The sequence below is a fragment of the Cryptomeria japonica genome, chromosome 3 (genome assembly GCF_030272615.1).
Source record: "Cryptomeria japonica chromosome 3, Sugi_1.0, whole genome shotgun sequence".
NCBI classification, from domain to species: Eukaryota; Viridiplantae; Streptophyta; class Pinopsida; order Cupressales; family Cupressaceae; genus Cryptomeria; species Cryptomeria japonica.
Window position 1 is genome coordinate 903,624,727 of NC_081407.1, and position 16,321 is coordinate 903,641,047.

At 36.5% G+C, this 16,321-nt stretch overlaps 1 protein-coding gene across 4 annotated transcripts in view; it reads left to right on the top strand.

Moving 5' to 3' along the window:
* Window positions 1–1,949: 1,949 nt before the first annotated feature.
* Window positions 1,950–16,321, top strand: part of LOC131066365 (uncharacterized) — a 74,855-nt gene continuing 60,483 nt past the window's right edge. For 2 of the 4 annotated variants that reach the window (XM_058001110.2, XM_058001111.2), the window contains exons 1-3: window positions 2,044–2,271; window positions 8,089–8,134; window positions 15,476–15,625. In XM_058001110.2, coding sequence (XP_057857093.1) covers window positions 2,194–2,271; window positions 8,089–8,134; window positions 15,476–15,625 — 274 coding nt within the window. In that variant the 5' untranslated portion in view covers window positions 2,044–2,193. Of the gene's footprint in view, window positions 2,272–8,088; window positions 8,135–15,475; window positions 15,626–16,321 lie in introns of all 4 variants that reach the window. The other 2 variants (XM_058001108.2, XM_058001109.1) reach the window with 2 other exon arrangements.

A 16,321-nucleotide genomic window follows, 5' to 3' on the forward strand; every position in this document is an offset into this window, starting at 1 on the left:
GAAGGCATCTCCATGTGACTACCTAGGACAAGATTTAGGACAGTCATCATAAAATGTCATAGTGGTGGATTTCAGGTGTGTAAACCTGGAATTATAGGTTACTCATCATCCCCCACATGCCCATAGAGTTGGTTTTCCAATTTGGATTCAGTGATTGGTAGTTGCTTTGAAAAATAGGCCTAATTGCCCCTATTAGGTCTCTTGGCCTCTAAAGGGATCAGACCTTGTAATTGCAGACCTGGTCAAACCATTTTGGGGATCAATACAAATTCCAAAAGGGTGTTTGAAATGGTAATTTATTTGTATGGGTGTGAGGAAAATTTTGGAGTTAAGATCCATTTTATCGCCAAATAGGGCTACAAGCCTAAGGGGTAGGTTTCTAAAGGAGGTATAAGGAATTGGGGTCTAATCCCAAAACCAATGCTTGGACCAGTTTCTAATGGCCATAAATGAACCAAATCCTAACCCCTTAGGAGCAAGGTGTCATAGGATGGTGTAGGGTAGGTATTGAGGCATCTACTCATCTTGAGTAGGCCCAAGCCTAGTGAACTTATGAGTAGTCTCATCTAAGGTGTGGAGTCCTTCCTTGTAGGACCCTTGTGATCATTTGGGGGTCATAAGCCTAACCTTGTTTGGGCTTGTTCTTAGGTGTGTGGGTAGGGCTCTACATCAGTCTTCAGTCACCCCATCGAGGCCAGTCAGTCCTTTAGGGGCTGAGGATGAGGGACCACTTGGGCTAATAGGATCATCATTAACAATAATTTTCTCCTTAAGCTTGGGTTCACAAGCAGTCGGGGATTACAGTCCACAATAGTGTGTCCTTGCTTAGTGCATTTTTTTATAGTAAAGAGTAGCATTTTCATAGACAAGGGACTAAGACCATTTTCCCCATTTTGATTTGAGGGACACAAAGTTGGGCAACACTTTGTTAATAGCAACATTAACACAAAAATGAGCAAAAACTAACCTGGATTTAGCAAGGGTGACAAAATCAGCAGTGACATAGCTGCCAAAGGAATCCCCGATACAGCGGAAGATCTGCTCGTCCCAAAATTCCAGTGGGAGGCTAGGAAGCCTGACCCAAATTGGTGCCATACAGTTGAGTTCAGCAGAGGGGTCAAACCTAGGTTTCCATTTGGAGAGAGTTAGAACATGCTTTCCATAGGCCCAAGAGCCTGAAAGGACAAAGATCAAGTCCTCATTAGCAGTAAACTTGAAAAGGAAGAGACCTCCTGTCATAACAGAGATGTCAACACTTCCCTTTAACTTCCATCTTGCCGCAGCCCATCGCCTAACCATGTCGATAGACGGTTTGAAGGAGAAAAATCTTCCAACAAGCGCCAGATGCAAGGATGAAGCAATTTTATCTATGAGATTATCAGGTAGCCTAATCTCCGTCCCCTCCTCAATTTGGATAAAGTTAGCCAAATCCGTCTCCAAGGTCGTATTTGTACAACCAACAAGGGCACCTTTCTAGTTGGATTTAGTCTCTTTTTTACCTTCTTCCGCATCCTTTTGACCGACAACATTTTCCGACACGATAGAAGGAGATTTCTTATTACCAGATTCAAGGTTATCCTTTCTTTTGTCAACATCCTTCTGACCAAGAGCAGATTCCGTCAGTATAGAAGGGATTGAACCACAAGAATCTTCGTTCTTGTCAATCTTTTCCGAATTACCCGCAGGCAGTGGGGTCTCGGAAGCAGACACGGGGGCCTCATGAGAGGCATGTGAACCGACAACAATATTGGGAGGGGGTCTGGTTGTAGGGAGGAAGGATCCTCCCCAAGGACAACAATCATGCGGGGGATTTCAAAATTCAAAAATGTATTAGGGGCGAGAAAGTTGCAGAGTGGTATATATGTATGAATTGTTGTGAGGATTGTTGATACTTTTTGCTCCAATATACCTTTTTAATTTAAATATTTTATCTTTTAGCCACAACATATTTATGTATTAAATAAATCACCGTTGAATGAGGGAAACATCTACTGCAATAATTAATTTTCAAATCGCGAACACGAATTACTGTGTCGAGTACATCACATTTCCCTTGTTATTTTGCCCCAAACACGCGCTGTACGCGCCATGTTTTTTCTTTCCATTTTGATCGATGTTCTTACATCCTATATGATGTCTTTTCGCAGTTGTTTTATCTAGAGACTAAATTCAATTGGTCGAGGAGATAAAAGCATGGCAGTGGAACAACAGCATTTGAAAGCTCTTCCTTCTCGGGGATGTTTTTCAGCCCCTTTCACTCCTTCCAATCCTGTAAGCCATTTTTTTTTATTAAATTTATTGTTTTTTAAAAATAGTGAAGCATTCAAGCAGTTTGTTCAATAAATTTTTAATCAAGCGAATTGGAGCCCATTTTAATAGAAATTGGGTTTTTCTAAGCATAATTACGAATTCACAGTGTACCGGGGCTTCTTGCTTTTTCTTAAAATTTAAATATCTTCTTTGGATTTTTACCATTGAATTTTGGTTTACGATGCTGCTTTTGCTTAATTTTTTAATTTAATCTGTTGTCAAATGCCATCAGCTTTGATGCCATCTGTAGTTGATATTACTTTAACCTAGATATATGCAGGAAGGGCTTGTGTTATTCGGTGTCAGGCTAACGAATGAAACCTACCTTGTAGAAACTAGACAATCTTTTTCGCTTCATTTTATCCAAAATTATACTTCTCAGGTTTTGACCTCGTGCATTAGGTTGAAGTAAGTCAAGTGGAAGGGTTTTTCATAAACCGGAATTTCAAAAGCTTTGGCTTTATTATTTTTAGAAAGGGAACTAGTGCTAAGTCAGGGTTTAGTTTCATTGGAAAACCTAACTGTCTAGGGTTTGAAGTGATTAGTCTCAGTGCTGTTTATAAGGCAAAGTTGATTTATAGGTCATAGATTAGCAATAGCAAGAACATATGTAAATACAATACATGTGTTATATTTAAATCTCCTCACTCCCATATAAATTTTCTAAATAACTTGGATTAGTTACCTAGGGGTCACAATTAAAAGATTACGTGTGGTATTCTGGTTACATATTGCTCACTATATACAGTTCATTTTTTTTAATCGTTTTTGATTTTATCATCTAAAAAACTTCCTGGATATTGTTATTACTATATACATATTCGAGCACATTAAAAGTCTATATTCCTTACTCTTAGCTTAAATAAGAGGAATGAGTATTGACAATCAAAGGGTAAGTCACGTAGGTACCCCATGATTGTCTACATAGACTATTAAGCACCATATTTACACATTATTGATTGCCTTTACAAATTGTTCTTTTGAGGAGTCACAACAATTCTTCCGTTCAATTATAACATCCTTAGACAGATTGACAGTCAAACCCTTGGAATTTCTTGTATACTTTTGACAAGCCTTTCTTGTTCATCCATTAGTTTGTGAAAGTGGTCCAAATAGCAATCATGCAAAGCCTTAGCTTGTTCAATGATGCTATTGATATCTTTATGAAGCATGGAAATCACATTTGCCATGAACAACATGGACGTATAGTGGAGTGCTTGTGCGATGACAAAGACGCTTTTCTTGCCTATGGATTAAAATGGGTCCAAAGGCAATGAGCCCATATGCACTCGAATTCCAACACGTGACTTCCTGTCCATGCCTTTCACTATACTCAGTATTTGTAAAAGCTATATACATAGCTCAGGGTTTGTAACTTTCCTATCCAAATAGTTTGCAATGTTCTTTGCTACCAATTTACATCATCTTTCCTTGCCCATGAGGTTCCTTTGAATCATTTTAATCCTTCACATTTATAGTCTTGCATTCACTACAGATCTGAAGCAAGCACATTCAAAGCACAAAAACTGGCAAACTTGGTAACAACATGGTTCGTTATAGCCAAGGATGGGCCTTTTCTTAAATGAAAGCCTATCCTTTCATTTACCTTCGATATGTATTGCATTTGCCAATGCCATCATTGCGAATTACAAATGTGTAGTTAATAACAGATTGAAATTCTTCCATTTATTCATATATTTTTATCATTTAAATAAATAATATATAGAGAAATAAAAAATAATATATTATAGGGGTTCACCCCATAGCGCAGCGGTACTGCTGCGAGCCTCCCTCAATGGAGGTCGTGAGTTCGATGCACGGGGCTTGGCCCCCCTCCGCCCCCGCTGTTCCACATTGTCCGTCACTGCACCGGTCTGCTGACTTGGCAGACAAACAAAGGTTTGCTTTGGCCGGATAGGTAGTTCGCTGTTGGTGCATGCCGAGGAGTGATTGATAAATTTGGAGCGTGCTCTTGGTCCCCCCGATGCTCGCTGGTCGATTGCTCTCTGTTCGTTGGCTAGGAAATTGACAGCTGTGCTCTCAGGCTGTGTAGGATGCTTCAAAGAGGATGCCTTGGCTCTCGATTCAGAGATGAGGTTCTCCTTGTGATCTCACTGGTTCATAATATTAAAAATATTATATATATTAAATGTATTATATTATATATTTATACATTATGAATATAGATTTAATTTATCTATTTTTCTATTAACAAAATAATAACTAATATATATAAATAAAACAATATAAATAAATAATATTAAAAGTATATAAAACATAATACAATAAATTTATTAAGAACATATTAATAGTAATAAATTCGAGGGCCTAAGTGTTATTGAGGGTGAAGGAGGCATTAGTGTTGAAGCAAAAGAGGAGAAAGTGAGAGAAGGAGATGGGAGCAGATCATGCAGTATCCATTGAAACCTACCGTCCAAGAAGAGAGGGAGGGGATTGAATGGCACTAGCAAATGCTTTGTGCAGGCCCAAGCAAGATACACAGGAAAAAATGTGAATTTTTTTTTCATAAAAAGATAACACTCTTTATTTGTATGAATATTCAGCTAATTTCAATGATTTTTTTGGTAATGTTTTGAAGTCTGTTGAATTTTGAACTTCATGGCTGAAATTTGGTGAACTCTGTGACTTAGATACATAGGATCAGTTTGGCTGAGGAGGCCTTTGGAAACATCCTTCCTTGTAATTAGTAGTTCGTTTTATTGGTCTCGTTCGCTCTATTTTTTCTATATTAAAGAATCTCTTCATTCCTTTGAATATATTTTATTTTACTGTAAGGTGTTAACTTTATCCACAACAACAGCACTTTGCACAAGTTGAATTAAATAAAGCAATCTAATTGTCCTTTATAATGATACACACACATGCTTACATACATATGTAAATATGTAAAATCAAGCTCAAAACCTTTCCTAATTATAAATCCACATATCTTTTTACCTCTTTGTACACATTATATTCTAGCATTGACTTCAAACATTTTCATTCTACTCCACTTTGTATTGTCAGATGAAATAGCCTAACGAATTTTGTATCATAACTGTCATACTACACTCATTGTAGCCCATATAAAAACTTACTAAGTTTGAGTTTTATAAAAGGTAGAACCCACCCAAACCTTGGATGCTTGCATAAACAGCCAACGAAGTAGCCAAAATAAGATTTCATTGCCACATGTTTTAGCTACATAATGCACCATGAAAGGTCCTTAGAACTGTTTTTTGTGTTTTAAAATGTGTAACAAGGTTCCATTGTTGTGCATTTGTTAACTATGATGCCTAATGGACTTGGACATTGCAAAATAAGCCTTTGAAAACTTGGTAAAGAACTTGACTATTTCAAATCAGATCAGATTATTCATCTGCAAGGAAGGGGTTTTTGGTCTATTTTTAGTGTGGTTTGAGTCTCATTTACTAACCCATGCATTTTATGGAATCTCAAAAGTCTTGGAATAACTTGGATCGACTTAAGAAAGATGTTTCTGGTAAGAAATTATGAGTTTGGTTTGCATCAACATTCTCTCGTTCTCATCTTGATGATGGACCATAGAGGGTGATTTGAAATGTTGATGCCAATTAAACTCACAAAATTTATTCCTAGAAATGTCTCACTTATTCACATGGAATTTGAAAACCTCATGCCCATAACTAGATTGAATTATTAAAACTTGGAGGGTTGTGAAAATTTGGAAGAGTTTCTTTAATGCTCGAATAGTCAATTCACTTTGATTCATTGGGTAACTTGCCATTTGGGCTTGTGAGTTTTGTGAATATTGAGAGTTTCAATACCATGCTCAAGAGTAACGAGATTTAATGAAATCAAATGTGGTGTAAAATTTAGGGCAGCCGTCTCTTCTATTGGATCCCACCCTTGGGAAATTGAAATCATAGTTTTGAAGGATTTGCAGTTTGGGACTTTGATGACTACATTTTTGCTGCAATGTTTTGGTACTTGAATATGGGGGAACATAAGTTTTGGTACATACTGGCTAAGCCAGAACCTAAAGTATACTTCGTATTTTTCTTTATAATCTAAAGTGACATTAATCATGACTCACAAGCTTCATAGTTTCTATCTTTCAATCACTCCCATGTCTTCATAAACACGTTGCATTTTGCATTTTCTCATTTTGTTGCCCCCTGATATGGTGTATGCATTTCTATTTATATGTTTCAAATGTTGTTGGATTTGTGGCATATAAAGTTTGTAGATTTATTCTTGAACAGTTCCATAGAGACATTTGAATTAAATAGCCAAATAGAGATGGTAGAAGAATTGAATATTTGAAAGTATTTCCTTGTTGGGTTTTTTCTCATCTTGTTTCACCCTTTCCAATCAGGTAAGTTTCAACAAAAAAATTCTGTTGTTTTCTTTTTTATTCATAAATTTATGTTTAGATTTTGTTGGCTTTAGTCAAAAGAGTGAGCAAAGTCAAAAGAGATCTTACTTTTCAAACGAAATGGAAATCATTTGGATGCCAAATGAGGTGTTGTAGGTTAGTAGCAAATGGGCAACACACATGTGCAATAAGCTGATATAAAAGATTTGAGCACAAGTGATATGACAGAGCATACAGATGCATGCAAAGGAAGGCCTACAAAATCTTGATTCAGCTTTTCACCATCAATGGAAAAATATCCCAGCATAGCTTAAATTCTATAAATTGTGGATATGTTTTTACTTTTCCAACTTTTGTAGTATTATTAAGTTAATAGTTTTATTCTGGATAAGTGTTTCTCTGAATTTCCAGGATTGGCAAAATTCCAAAATTTTGTGGATGGTGTTGGGATGGCTATATATACACACCATTACACAAAATGTGCAAAATTAAACAATAAATACAGAATTGAGAACACAATATTACAATTGATCAATGCTAAGTGGTAAATCATAACTGTAATTTCTAACTAAACATTGCCGATTGTTGAATCATACATTCCTGCTGTTGTACAAGGGTTTACTGTTGCCGTGCAAGAGATCTTAGTTGCTGTATAAGAGTTTCCTATTGCTGTGCAAGGGTTTCATGTTGCTGCACAAGGGACCTTAGTTGCTGTGCAGGGGTTTCTAGTGGCTGTGCAAGAGGATGCTTTGCTGTGCAAGTATCTTTTTGACATGCAAGTCATTCCTTTGGCTGCGCACGAAGTTTACTTGTCACACCTGGCACCTCTTTCCTTTGTTGTGCAAGACAGACATTCTTTATTTGTCGGCACAATTTTTTTTCTTTGCTGTGCATGGCATTCTCTATTTGTCTGCATAATCTCTGCTTGGCTGGGCAACCTCAAATTTTTGTATGTTGGGAGGCCTTGTGGGGGCCCCACAATTGTCTAGGAGTTTAAAAAAAAAAAAAAGTGTTTTTTTTCAGCATGTTTAAAGATGACTGTCTGTGGGTGACATTCTTGGGATGTTGGGGACACCTGGGCATACCCCTGGGGTCCCGCACTTTGGGATGTTCCCAGGAGATATCTTCCTTGTAGAGGGACCACCCTGGGACATTCCCAGAAAGTACAGAAAAAGGGGATAGCACAGGGATGCTCTGTCCCTGCACCCTGTCCCCAAAATGTACCCCTTCTCAGATACAGCAGAAAACAGTTGGGGATGTGTTCCTGGTGAACCTGGTTTTGGATTTAATTTGAATTTGTAATGATTCCATACACTGATAATAAAGAAAATTGCACTGTTTTTAAAACATATTTTTAGCAATAAGAAAATTACACATATGTCTACTACTAATGCTGCCTTTCATGTTTTGTAATTTCTCAGGATGGTTTGCGACCTTATGTTTGTGATCATGATACAGCACCTCCAGGTTAGAAAATGCATTTTCTTATTTTCTTGTGGTTGCCTTCTGCAGGATTGGTCATGCAATCTTTTGTACATATTATTTGAAATTGTATTAATATTAAATAAAGGAGCAAGCTCTCACAATTACGAAGTAGAGGTGAGACCAAGGATCTGACAGCTATAATCAAATTTTAAACGTAGGCTGAGCAAAGATCTTGATACCAATCAAGGTCAATTACAATGACCAAAGCATTACAGATTAAATAGTTTATTTATCATAAAGAACAGAAACATGCTAGCAAGAAAAACCTGAATTCATGAGTTAGTTAGATGGACCAAGGGCATTAGATCATGCAAGGTCCACATATTTCGAAATAAGATTATGATCAGCTCCTAACAGTTGTAAAGTTGTTACCATTCTGTTGGATTTTTAATTAGTGTTGATCATGCCATCTAATTTGACCAACAAAGAATGGTGACAATGTGAGGTTTTCCAATTATTAAAGTTCCATAAAAAGGGAAATTTCAAATTCTTTTCCATACATCCAACAATCTAACTTTAATTAGTATTGAAACACCATTAATCAATGTCATATCATGATAACTATTTTCATTCATAATTCAGGTCAAATGGACGATGACAATTACAATTTCAGAATGGAGAAATATCCTCTAACAATATTCAGCAAGTACTATGTTGTTGAATTCTTAATACAAGATTGCATTTTATAAACAATCTAAGTCTTTGTATCCCATATTCTGTGATCATCTAGTGCTGATTTGAAAGAGAGCAGGAAAGATGATCCCATCCATAGTGGACATACCCTATGCACCCAGTGAAACAATGGTAGTTTATTGGAAGAGCTTAGGAAAACATATAACCTCTAAGATCCATTTCAATATACAGCAACAGAATAAATACAGCTATACTGAGATGAACTGCAGGTGTGTAAAATCCTCAACAGGTACATGCCATAAATAGTCTTGTAACCATCCATCTGAATATGACCGTCGTAAAGCCTTATCCACCCATACGACCAAGAATAAGCTTTTACCAATTTTTAAATAATGAAAACCATCAAGTATCAAAATAGAAACTATGCAGGTAGTACAATCTCATGAACAATATAACAAAATGCTATGAGTGCATCTAACATGAAGAATGCAGTCAACATCATCAAAGTCTCATGTATATGCAGTGTAGGTCAACACATAGCATCATTATATGCCAACAAAGCATCAATTTCTAGTTAAGCTACCTGTTAAATTTTATTATGATTTTGGAATCTGCTGTCCTATTGGTAAGGGGTCTATCTAACCTACTGATAAGCTAGCAGCTACACAGATAACCCTGGCACTGTTGTTAAACAGGCATCTCTAAAAACCCACAAATACTCTCATAACACTTGCCACAGCTAGAAATTCAATATGCATATCACATTTTGGGTCATCAGAATTAGTATATTGGTGTACACCTAGGAATGAGCAGGTAAGTAACATTATGAGATTACAATCTCAACCTACGCCTTTGTACTACCTTTCTCAAACCCATGCAATGTGGTTTTTGCTATGGATAGATCACAATAATCATGACAATTACCTTACATCTGTCTGTACTAGATGATTTAGTTCAACAGAGCACCCCTATGGTATAAACATCACGTGTCCACAGCAAAGTTGCAAATAATAGGGGCAGCACACATACCTGTATGGTGTCACAATTGTCCAGTATCATTATGCGATACTCTTCAATTGTTCTTCGGAACCATGCATGGCTGTTGTTATGCATAAATGCCTATGCAAAAATTAATCTAGCTTAATTTATAATTGTTTATTTTACAAGTTCAAAACACATCATGATCTAGTTTCATCAACATATTATAAATATAACAGCAAGTACTAGATATTCTTATTTTAAGGAAATTTTTTAGACATTTTTCATTGCAGATTTCATAGTTCTAAATCTCAGTTTTCACTATGTTTTCAGTTCACATTCTATTTTTTTTCTTAAGCATGACAAGTTTAATCTTAAATTTTGTATTCAAAGTTCAAATTTTCATATTCCTTCAAGACTCATTATAAGATTGTTACAGATGTAGAATATAATCTTAGAGTTGATAAACTCATTAAATTAAGATTAATGACCAAAAGATAGTTTACTATCATTGATCTTTGTTTACAAATAGCTAAAACAACCCGAATAGCCAATTAGAAGTTCAATAAATTGTCAACATCTCTTAGAATCTGAAAAGATGAATAACCCAGAATAACTAGTGCAAATGAATAGAAATAAAATTGTGAATGCAAACGATACTAGATCAAAATAACAACACCAAGTTAGCCTCCAAGACAGAACTGCAAATGCTAAAGAAACAAAATAGCATTAGGAGAACGCAAGAGAAAAATCTGCAAATTGCAATTACAATGCAATAGAATGGAATACCAAGACTAGTTAGGAGTGAGTATATATAGAAAATGAGAGACGAGAGAGGTGGCAAATCTAATGGGAAGAGACCACCACAATAGCCTAAAATAGGCAAGTGTAACTTCCATGGAAGATGCCGACACCTTGTGCCCACTCACACTAATATGCACTTAATTAATCTTAAGCAAGCTTATGTAATGCCCCCTACCGGAAGGCTACATGTTTCCCAATAATTATTAAGCATTATTATGTCTTAAATTAAGTTATTGAGATTAGAAAACATCTAATTCCTCATAATACAATTAATACTTATTATTTTAAGGGTTTGCCCTCAATTCTTCCCTAACCTTGGCAGAGGATGGTGGAATTACTGTGCTAGGGCACTTGGAAATTGTCTACAAGTAGGCTCCCTCAAGGTTTCAGGAACACCTGTTTATGCCCATCTCTGGACTCACCCTCAAGGCTTCAGATATATATGTCCTTACCCCATCTTGGGACATACCCATCTTGTGACAGAATTACTCTGCCTCTCCCTACACAAACCCCCTATCCCTATGTAAGCATTAGTGAAAGACTAAGGAATGGGCTATGAGTACACTAACTTCTAATGTATTATGAATGTATATGAAATTAAGTATGACTGTCATATATATTGCAGTCTATATTAATATTACTATTAAATTCTGGATAAGAACATTATCAGGCTTCATATATTAAGCATACGTATTAAGCACATCCCCATGCATACCACCAAGGACAAGGATGTTACTGCCTGTAACTTAATAACAGTTCTGATCTGATCTGATCCATGGTGATGTCACTGGATGCTTTTGATTCCTTTCCTTTATATCTCTCAATGTGAGGGAGAGGTCACACCTCTTTATCATGTATGCCCTTTGGGAAGAGACACACCCTTTCCACCATTAGCACCCTTTGAAAGAGTGCAACTCTTCATAATTTTTGCCGTTTGAAAGGGACACAAAATTTCACAATCAGATCTGCTCTTCTTATTTAGATCAGATCTGCACTTCTGATTCCCAAATTATCCCTCTTTCAAATGAGTTCTCTTCTCCCTTTTATACCTCATATTTGGGGGAGTCACAACTTATCATTTCATACCTTTTGACCATTCATTAACTTTAATCAAATGTTAATTATATTCTTTTATATTTTAATTAAATTTTAATTTTTATTCTTTTGTATTTTAATTTTAATATTATTATTTATTATTAAATTATATTTCGAAGTGGGGACATTACAATTTAATTATAAGTGGAGGAAAAACCTAGGAATAGGAAAACAAATGACCGACTAGGAAATGGAAACCTAAATTAACGCCTCCCCTTAAGTGCAATTTAGGTGGGTGAAAAGATGATGGGTCTTGACAAATGAGGCCATGTTAGGCACCGATGTACAAAGAAGTTCCCCTCAAAGAGAAGAAGCCCACCCCCAAGGCAAAAGAGAAGCCCCCCATGATCCCGATTTGAGAAGGCCCATCAAGCCCCGCGTTGTTGGTCAACACCCGTTTGTTGTAAGTTTCTTTTTAAATAAATTTGGAATTTTAAGACAAATGAAATTGTCCAAAATTCCCTTATTGGTTTAGGCCGACTTGTAAATCTTTTTAAGTGGGCTTAACCTTGGAGGAAACTTCATAGTTAAGCGCACTTGAGTTGGAGTAGTACTGGGATGGGTGACCTCTCGGGAAGGCCAAATGCTTCACCTCTGTGAGCATCACCTAGATGCAATGAGTGCTAAGTGTTCTATTCATTCTCATGAGAGATGGGTTCTTGTGAACCACTAGTCATGAATCATGGGTTAATGAGTTTGACTAAAAACTACAGAGTTGAATCTTGATAGCAATATCACAATTTGACTTATTGTGGAAAATATCTCCTACTTATCAAATAAATTGTGAGTCAACCTTTGGATGGTGGGTACTCTAACACAGTGCAAGTTCTTTTTATAGAGATCAAGAACAACATTACTTACACTGAATATTGTGGTCTGAAATCTAAAGGCAGGCATAGGGGGAAAGGGTATGAAGAAAGGAAGGACATTCAGCATCACTTGGTAAATATTACTCTCCCCAATTTTGATGGGACAAGCAGTACTACAGCAAGGTCATGGTCACAAAAGTTTGACACTTATTATTCTTTGAACCCAATGACGGAGGAGGAGGCCATTAAATTTGCCACCCTATAGTTAGGAGTAGCACATGAATGTTGGTACCATGGCCTGGTAACTCAAGGGCATGATTCCATCTCCACCATAGAAGAATTTGGTCAAAGGCTGATTGAGAGATTTGATTGGACAGACCGGGAAGTCCACTTTTAGGAATCTAGCGCAATTGAGGTTAGATGGCAAGGTGGAGTATGTAGTTGAGTTCCAAAAAGTTGTTGTTATGGTACCAGATGTGACAGATGGGAGACTAATAGTGTTCTTTGTTGAAGGATTAGCTGAGCCTCTAAAAGGATTACTCAAGGCCTTGAACCCTACAACGTTCCAGGATGCCATCACCACCGCCCTCAACCTAGAAGATTCAGTTGCAAGGGATAGCTTCAGCAAGCGGCCAGTTCCATCCATGCAGTCCAAATGTTGTTCCAAAGAAATATCATACCACGAAAGGTGCAATAGCAAAGACGGAACAGATGGATGTAAGTCATAGGGAGCTAAGAAGGAGAAAATTGTGCTTCACATGCAAGGAACCTTGGCAATCGGGACACTGATGTTTAGGAAAAGGCCAAATACATTACATAGAGGTAATTTTTGATGAAGATATAGGAAGTGTGGGAGCTGAATCTGAAAATGAGACAGAGAAGGTAGAAGGAACAACAAGAGGCACTTTGGCAGCACTCACTGGAGAACCATGTTATAATGCGTTCTGCGTAAAAGGAATCTTAAAAGGACAGTGAGTAATCATCCTTATTGATAATGGAGCTACCTGTAATTATATTAATGAGGAAGTAATAAAGAGACTTGGTCTAAATACAACTCCAATTGAAGGGTTTGATGTGAAGGTAGCTAGTGGTACAACTCTCTCATGTACTCAAAAGGTACCTCAAATGGAGTTGACAATGGGGAATCACAAATTGAAGGATGACTTTTATGTGATTGACATGGACATGGAAGTAGTCTTAGAATGCAAATGGTTACATGCAAGACAAATATGAGACCAGCTATCAAAAGATAGAGATCTCTTTCTAACACAATGGAAAAAGGATAGTGTTACATGGGTTATCCAGCAAAGGGACAATGGAAATATCAGCAAAAATGATGGAACGAGTTTTCCATAAAGGACAAGTAGTATGGGCAGTGGAATGTCTCATCTCAAATACAAATGTTGCTAAGAAGGAAGGTGTTCCTAATGTGCAGATCCAGTCCATCTTGAATAAACACAACAAAGTGTTCAAAGACATTCCCCTGGGATTGCCTCCTAACAGAGGTTTACAGCATATTATTGAACTTGAAGAAGGGGCAAACCAGTAATGATTACTCCATATCGCCATCCCAAGGTGTATAAGGAGGAAATTGAAAAGGCAATTAAAGAACTGCTTGCTATGGCGCATGTAAGGCCTAGTTCCAACCCTTTTGCATCTTCCGTAGTGCTGATCAAAAAGAAAGATGGGACCATGAGGATGTGTATTGATTATCGGGCTCTCAACAAGAGAACCTTTAAGAACCACTACCCAATACCATGCATTGATGAGTTACATGGGGCTAAGTATTTTTCCAAGATTGATTTGTGTTCAGGATACCACCAAATCAAAGTAAAAAATGAGGATGTACATGAGACAACATTTCGATGTGATTATATGGGCACTATGAATTTTTGGTGATGCTCTTCAGTCTCACAAATGCTCCAACAATCTTCCAATCATGTATGAATCAGGTATTTATTCTACAATTGAGGAAATTTGTTTTGGTCTTAGTTGATGACATTTTAGTTTATAGCAAGACTTGGGAAGATCATTTAAAACACTTGGATGAGGTCTTGAATATCTTAGAGCAGCAGTCCTCCTATGCCAAAGCATTTAAGTGTGAGTTTGGGTTGCAAGAGATCTTGTATCTGCGATTCAAAGTCAGTGAACATGGAGTAAGTGTAGATCTGGAAAAATTCAAGGCTATCCAAGAGTGGCATAGGCCAAGCAATCTAATACAGTTGAGAGGATTTGTTGGTTTATGCATCTACTATAGGAGGTTTGTAAGTGGGTTTTCACAGCTTGCTGCCCCTTTAACAAATCTAACGAAGAAAGGAGCATTTGCGTGGTGTCCAACAACTCAACAAGCCTTTGACAAGCTGAAAGAGGTAATGAGTTCCTGCCTTGTTTTGGCAATACCAGATTTTTCACTTCCTTTTGTTTTGGAGTGTGAGGACTTTGGTGAAGGGATAGGGGCTGTTTTATCCAATAGCATATGAGAATAGGAAGCTCAAAGAGGCGAAATGGAAACATTCAATTTATGATAAAGAGACGTTACCCAAAATGCATGCTTTGACAAAGTTTAGACAATATTTAGTTTGTAACAAATTCTTGGTTAAGACTGATCATAATAGCCTGAAATACTTTCTTAATCAAAGGGAACTAAATGATAGGCAACGAAAGTGAGTGAGTAAAGTTCAGGCCTATTACTCTTACATTGAATTTGTGGAGGGAAAAAACAATGTGGTAGCTGATGCTTTGTCTAGAAAAGCCCATTTGTATTCCATTTCTGATGTATCTGCTGATTGGGGAGGGCATTAATTACAGCTGATTATGTCAAAATTTCATTTTTATAAGAGTCTGTTTTAATTCTTTTCTCTTTATGCAAGGTTTCTTATCAGTTTTTCTTTTACATTTATTTTCTTCTTAACTGTTAGTATTTTCAGCTTTCATGCTGGTCATTTGCACATTGAAATATTTTAATTGCTTAAGCACTGATTTGTTTATCGTTTCAATGCTCCAGAGGATCAAGTGATTAAAACAGATTCAACAAACATATTAATCAGATCTCTTACTCTCAAGAAGGGAAAGACAGAACCTAAACCAAAGGACAACAAAAGAAAACCTGTGGCTGAGAATGTTAAAGGAAAAAGGCAAGTTCGCTCACATCTGAGTAAGATTTGAAAGAACATTCATATTTTGTAAACAGATAGTTTAGATTTACTTTTTTCTGGCTTTGGAAATAATATGCCAATCTATAAAAAAGCTTCGATATGTTTAGTAAACCTAAGAAGCATACACCTGGCAACAATATTGGATCAATATCTAGTCTGAAATCAATACACATTATTAGCAGAGTTATTTTTATATATAACAGAACCGTCATGCCTCATGTTGAACTTATTATTTACCTTACACTGTAGTTCTGGGGTAGGGCAGTAGCACAACAATATCTTAAATATAAGGAGATAAATATTTAAGTATTAAAATTCAAAATATAGGAAATTATAACATGCAAATTTTAAAAAAACTGCAGTAGCACGTGAAAATTGGAATTTTCATTCATTCAAGTATTGTTGTACATAAAATTAAGATTCATCAAAATTCAAGTTTAGACATATTGCTGTCCTGCTGCTCTAGTTTTAAATTCATTCAAGTATTGTTGTACATAAAATTAAGATCTATCTAAATTCAAGTTTACACATATTGCTGCACTGCAATTTAAAATTGATGGCAGGCTGCAAATGAAAATAATATTACTTTGAGGTCAAAGATTAGGGTTTTTATTTTTAATAATTAAAATTGCTTTCTATGGTTGTTGCTGTAGGAATATCACAGTATATCATCAAGTCCCAGATTCTGCAAGACC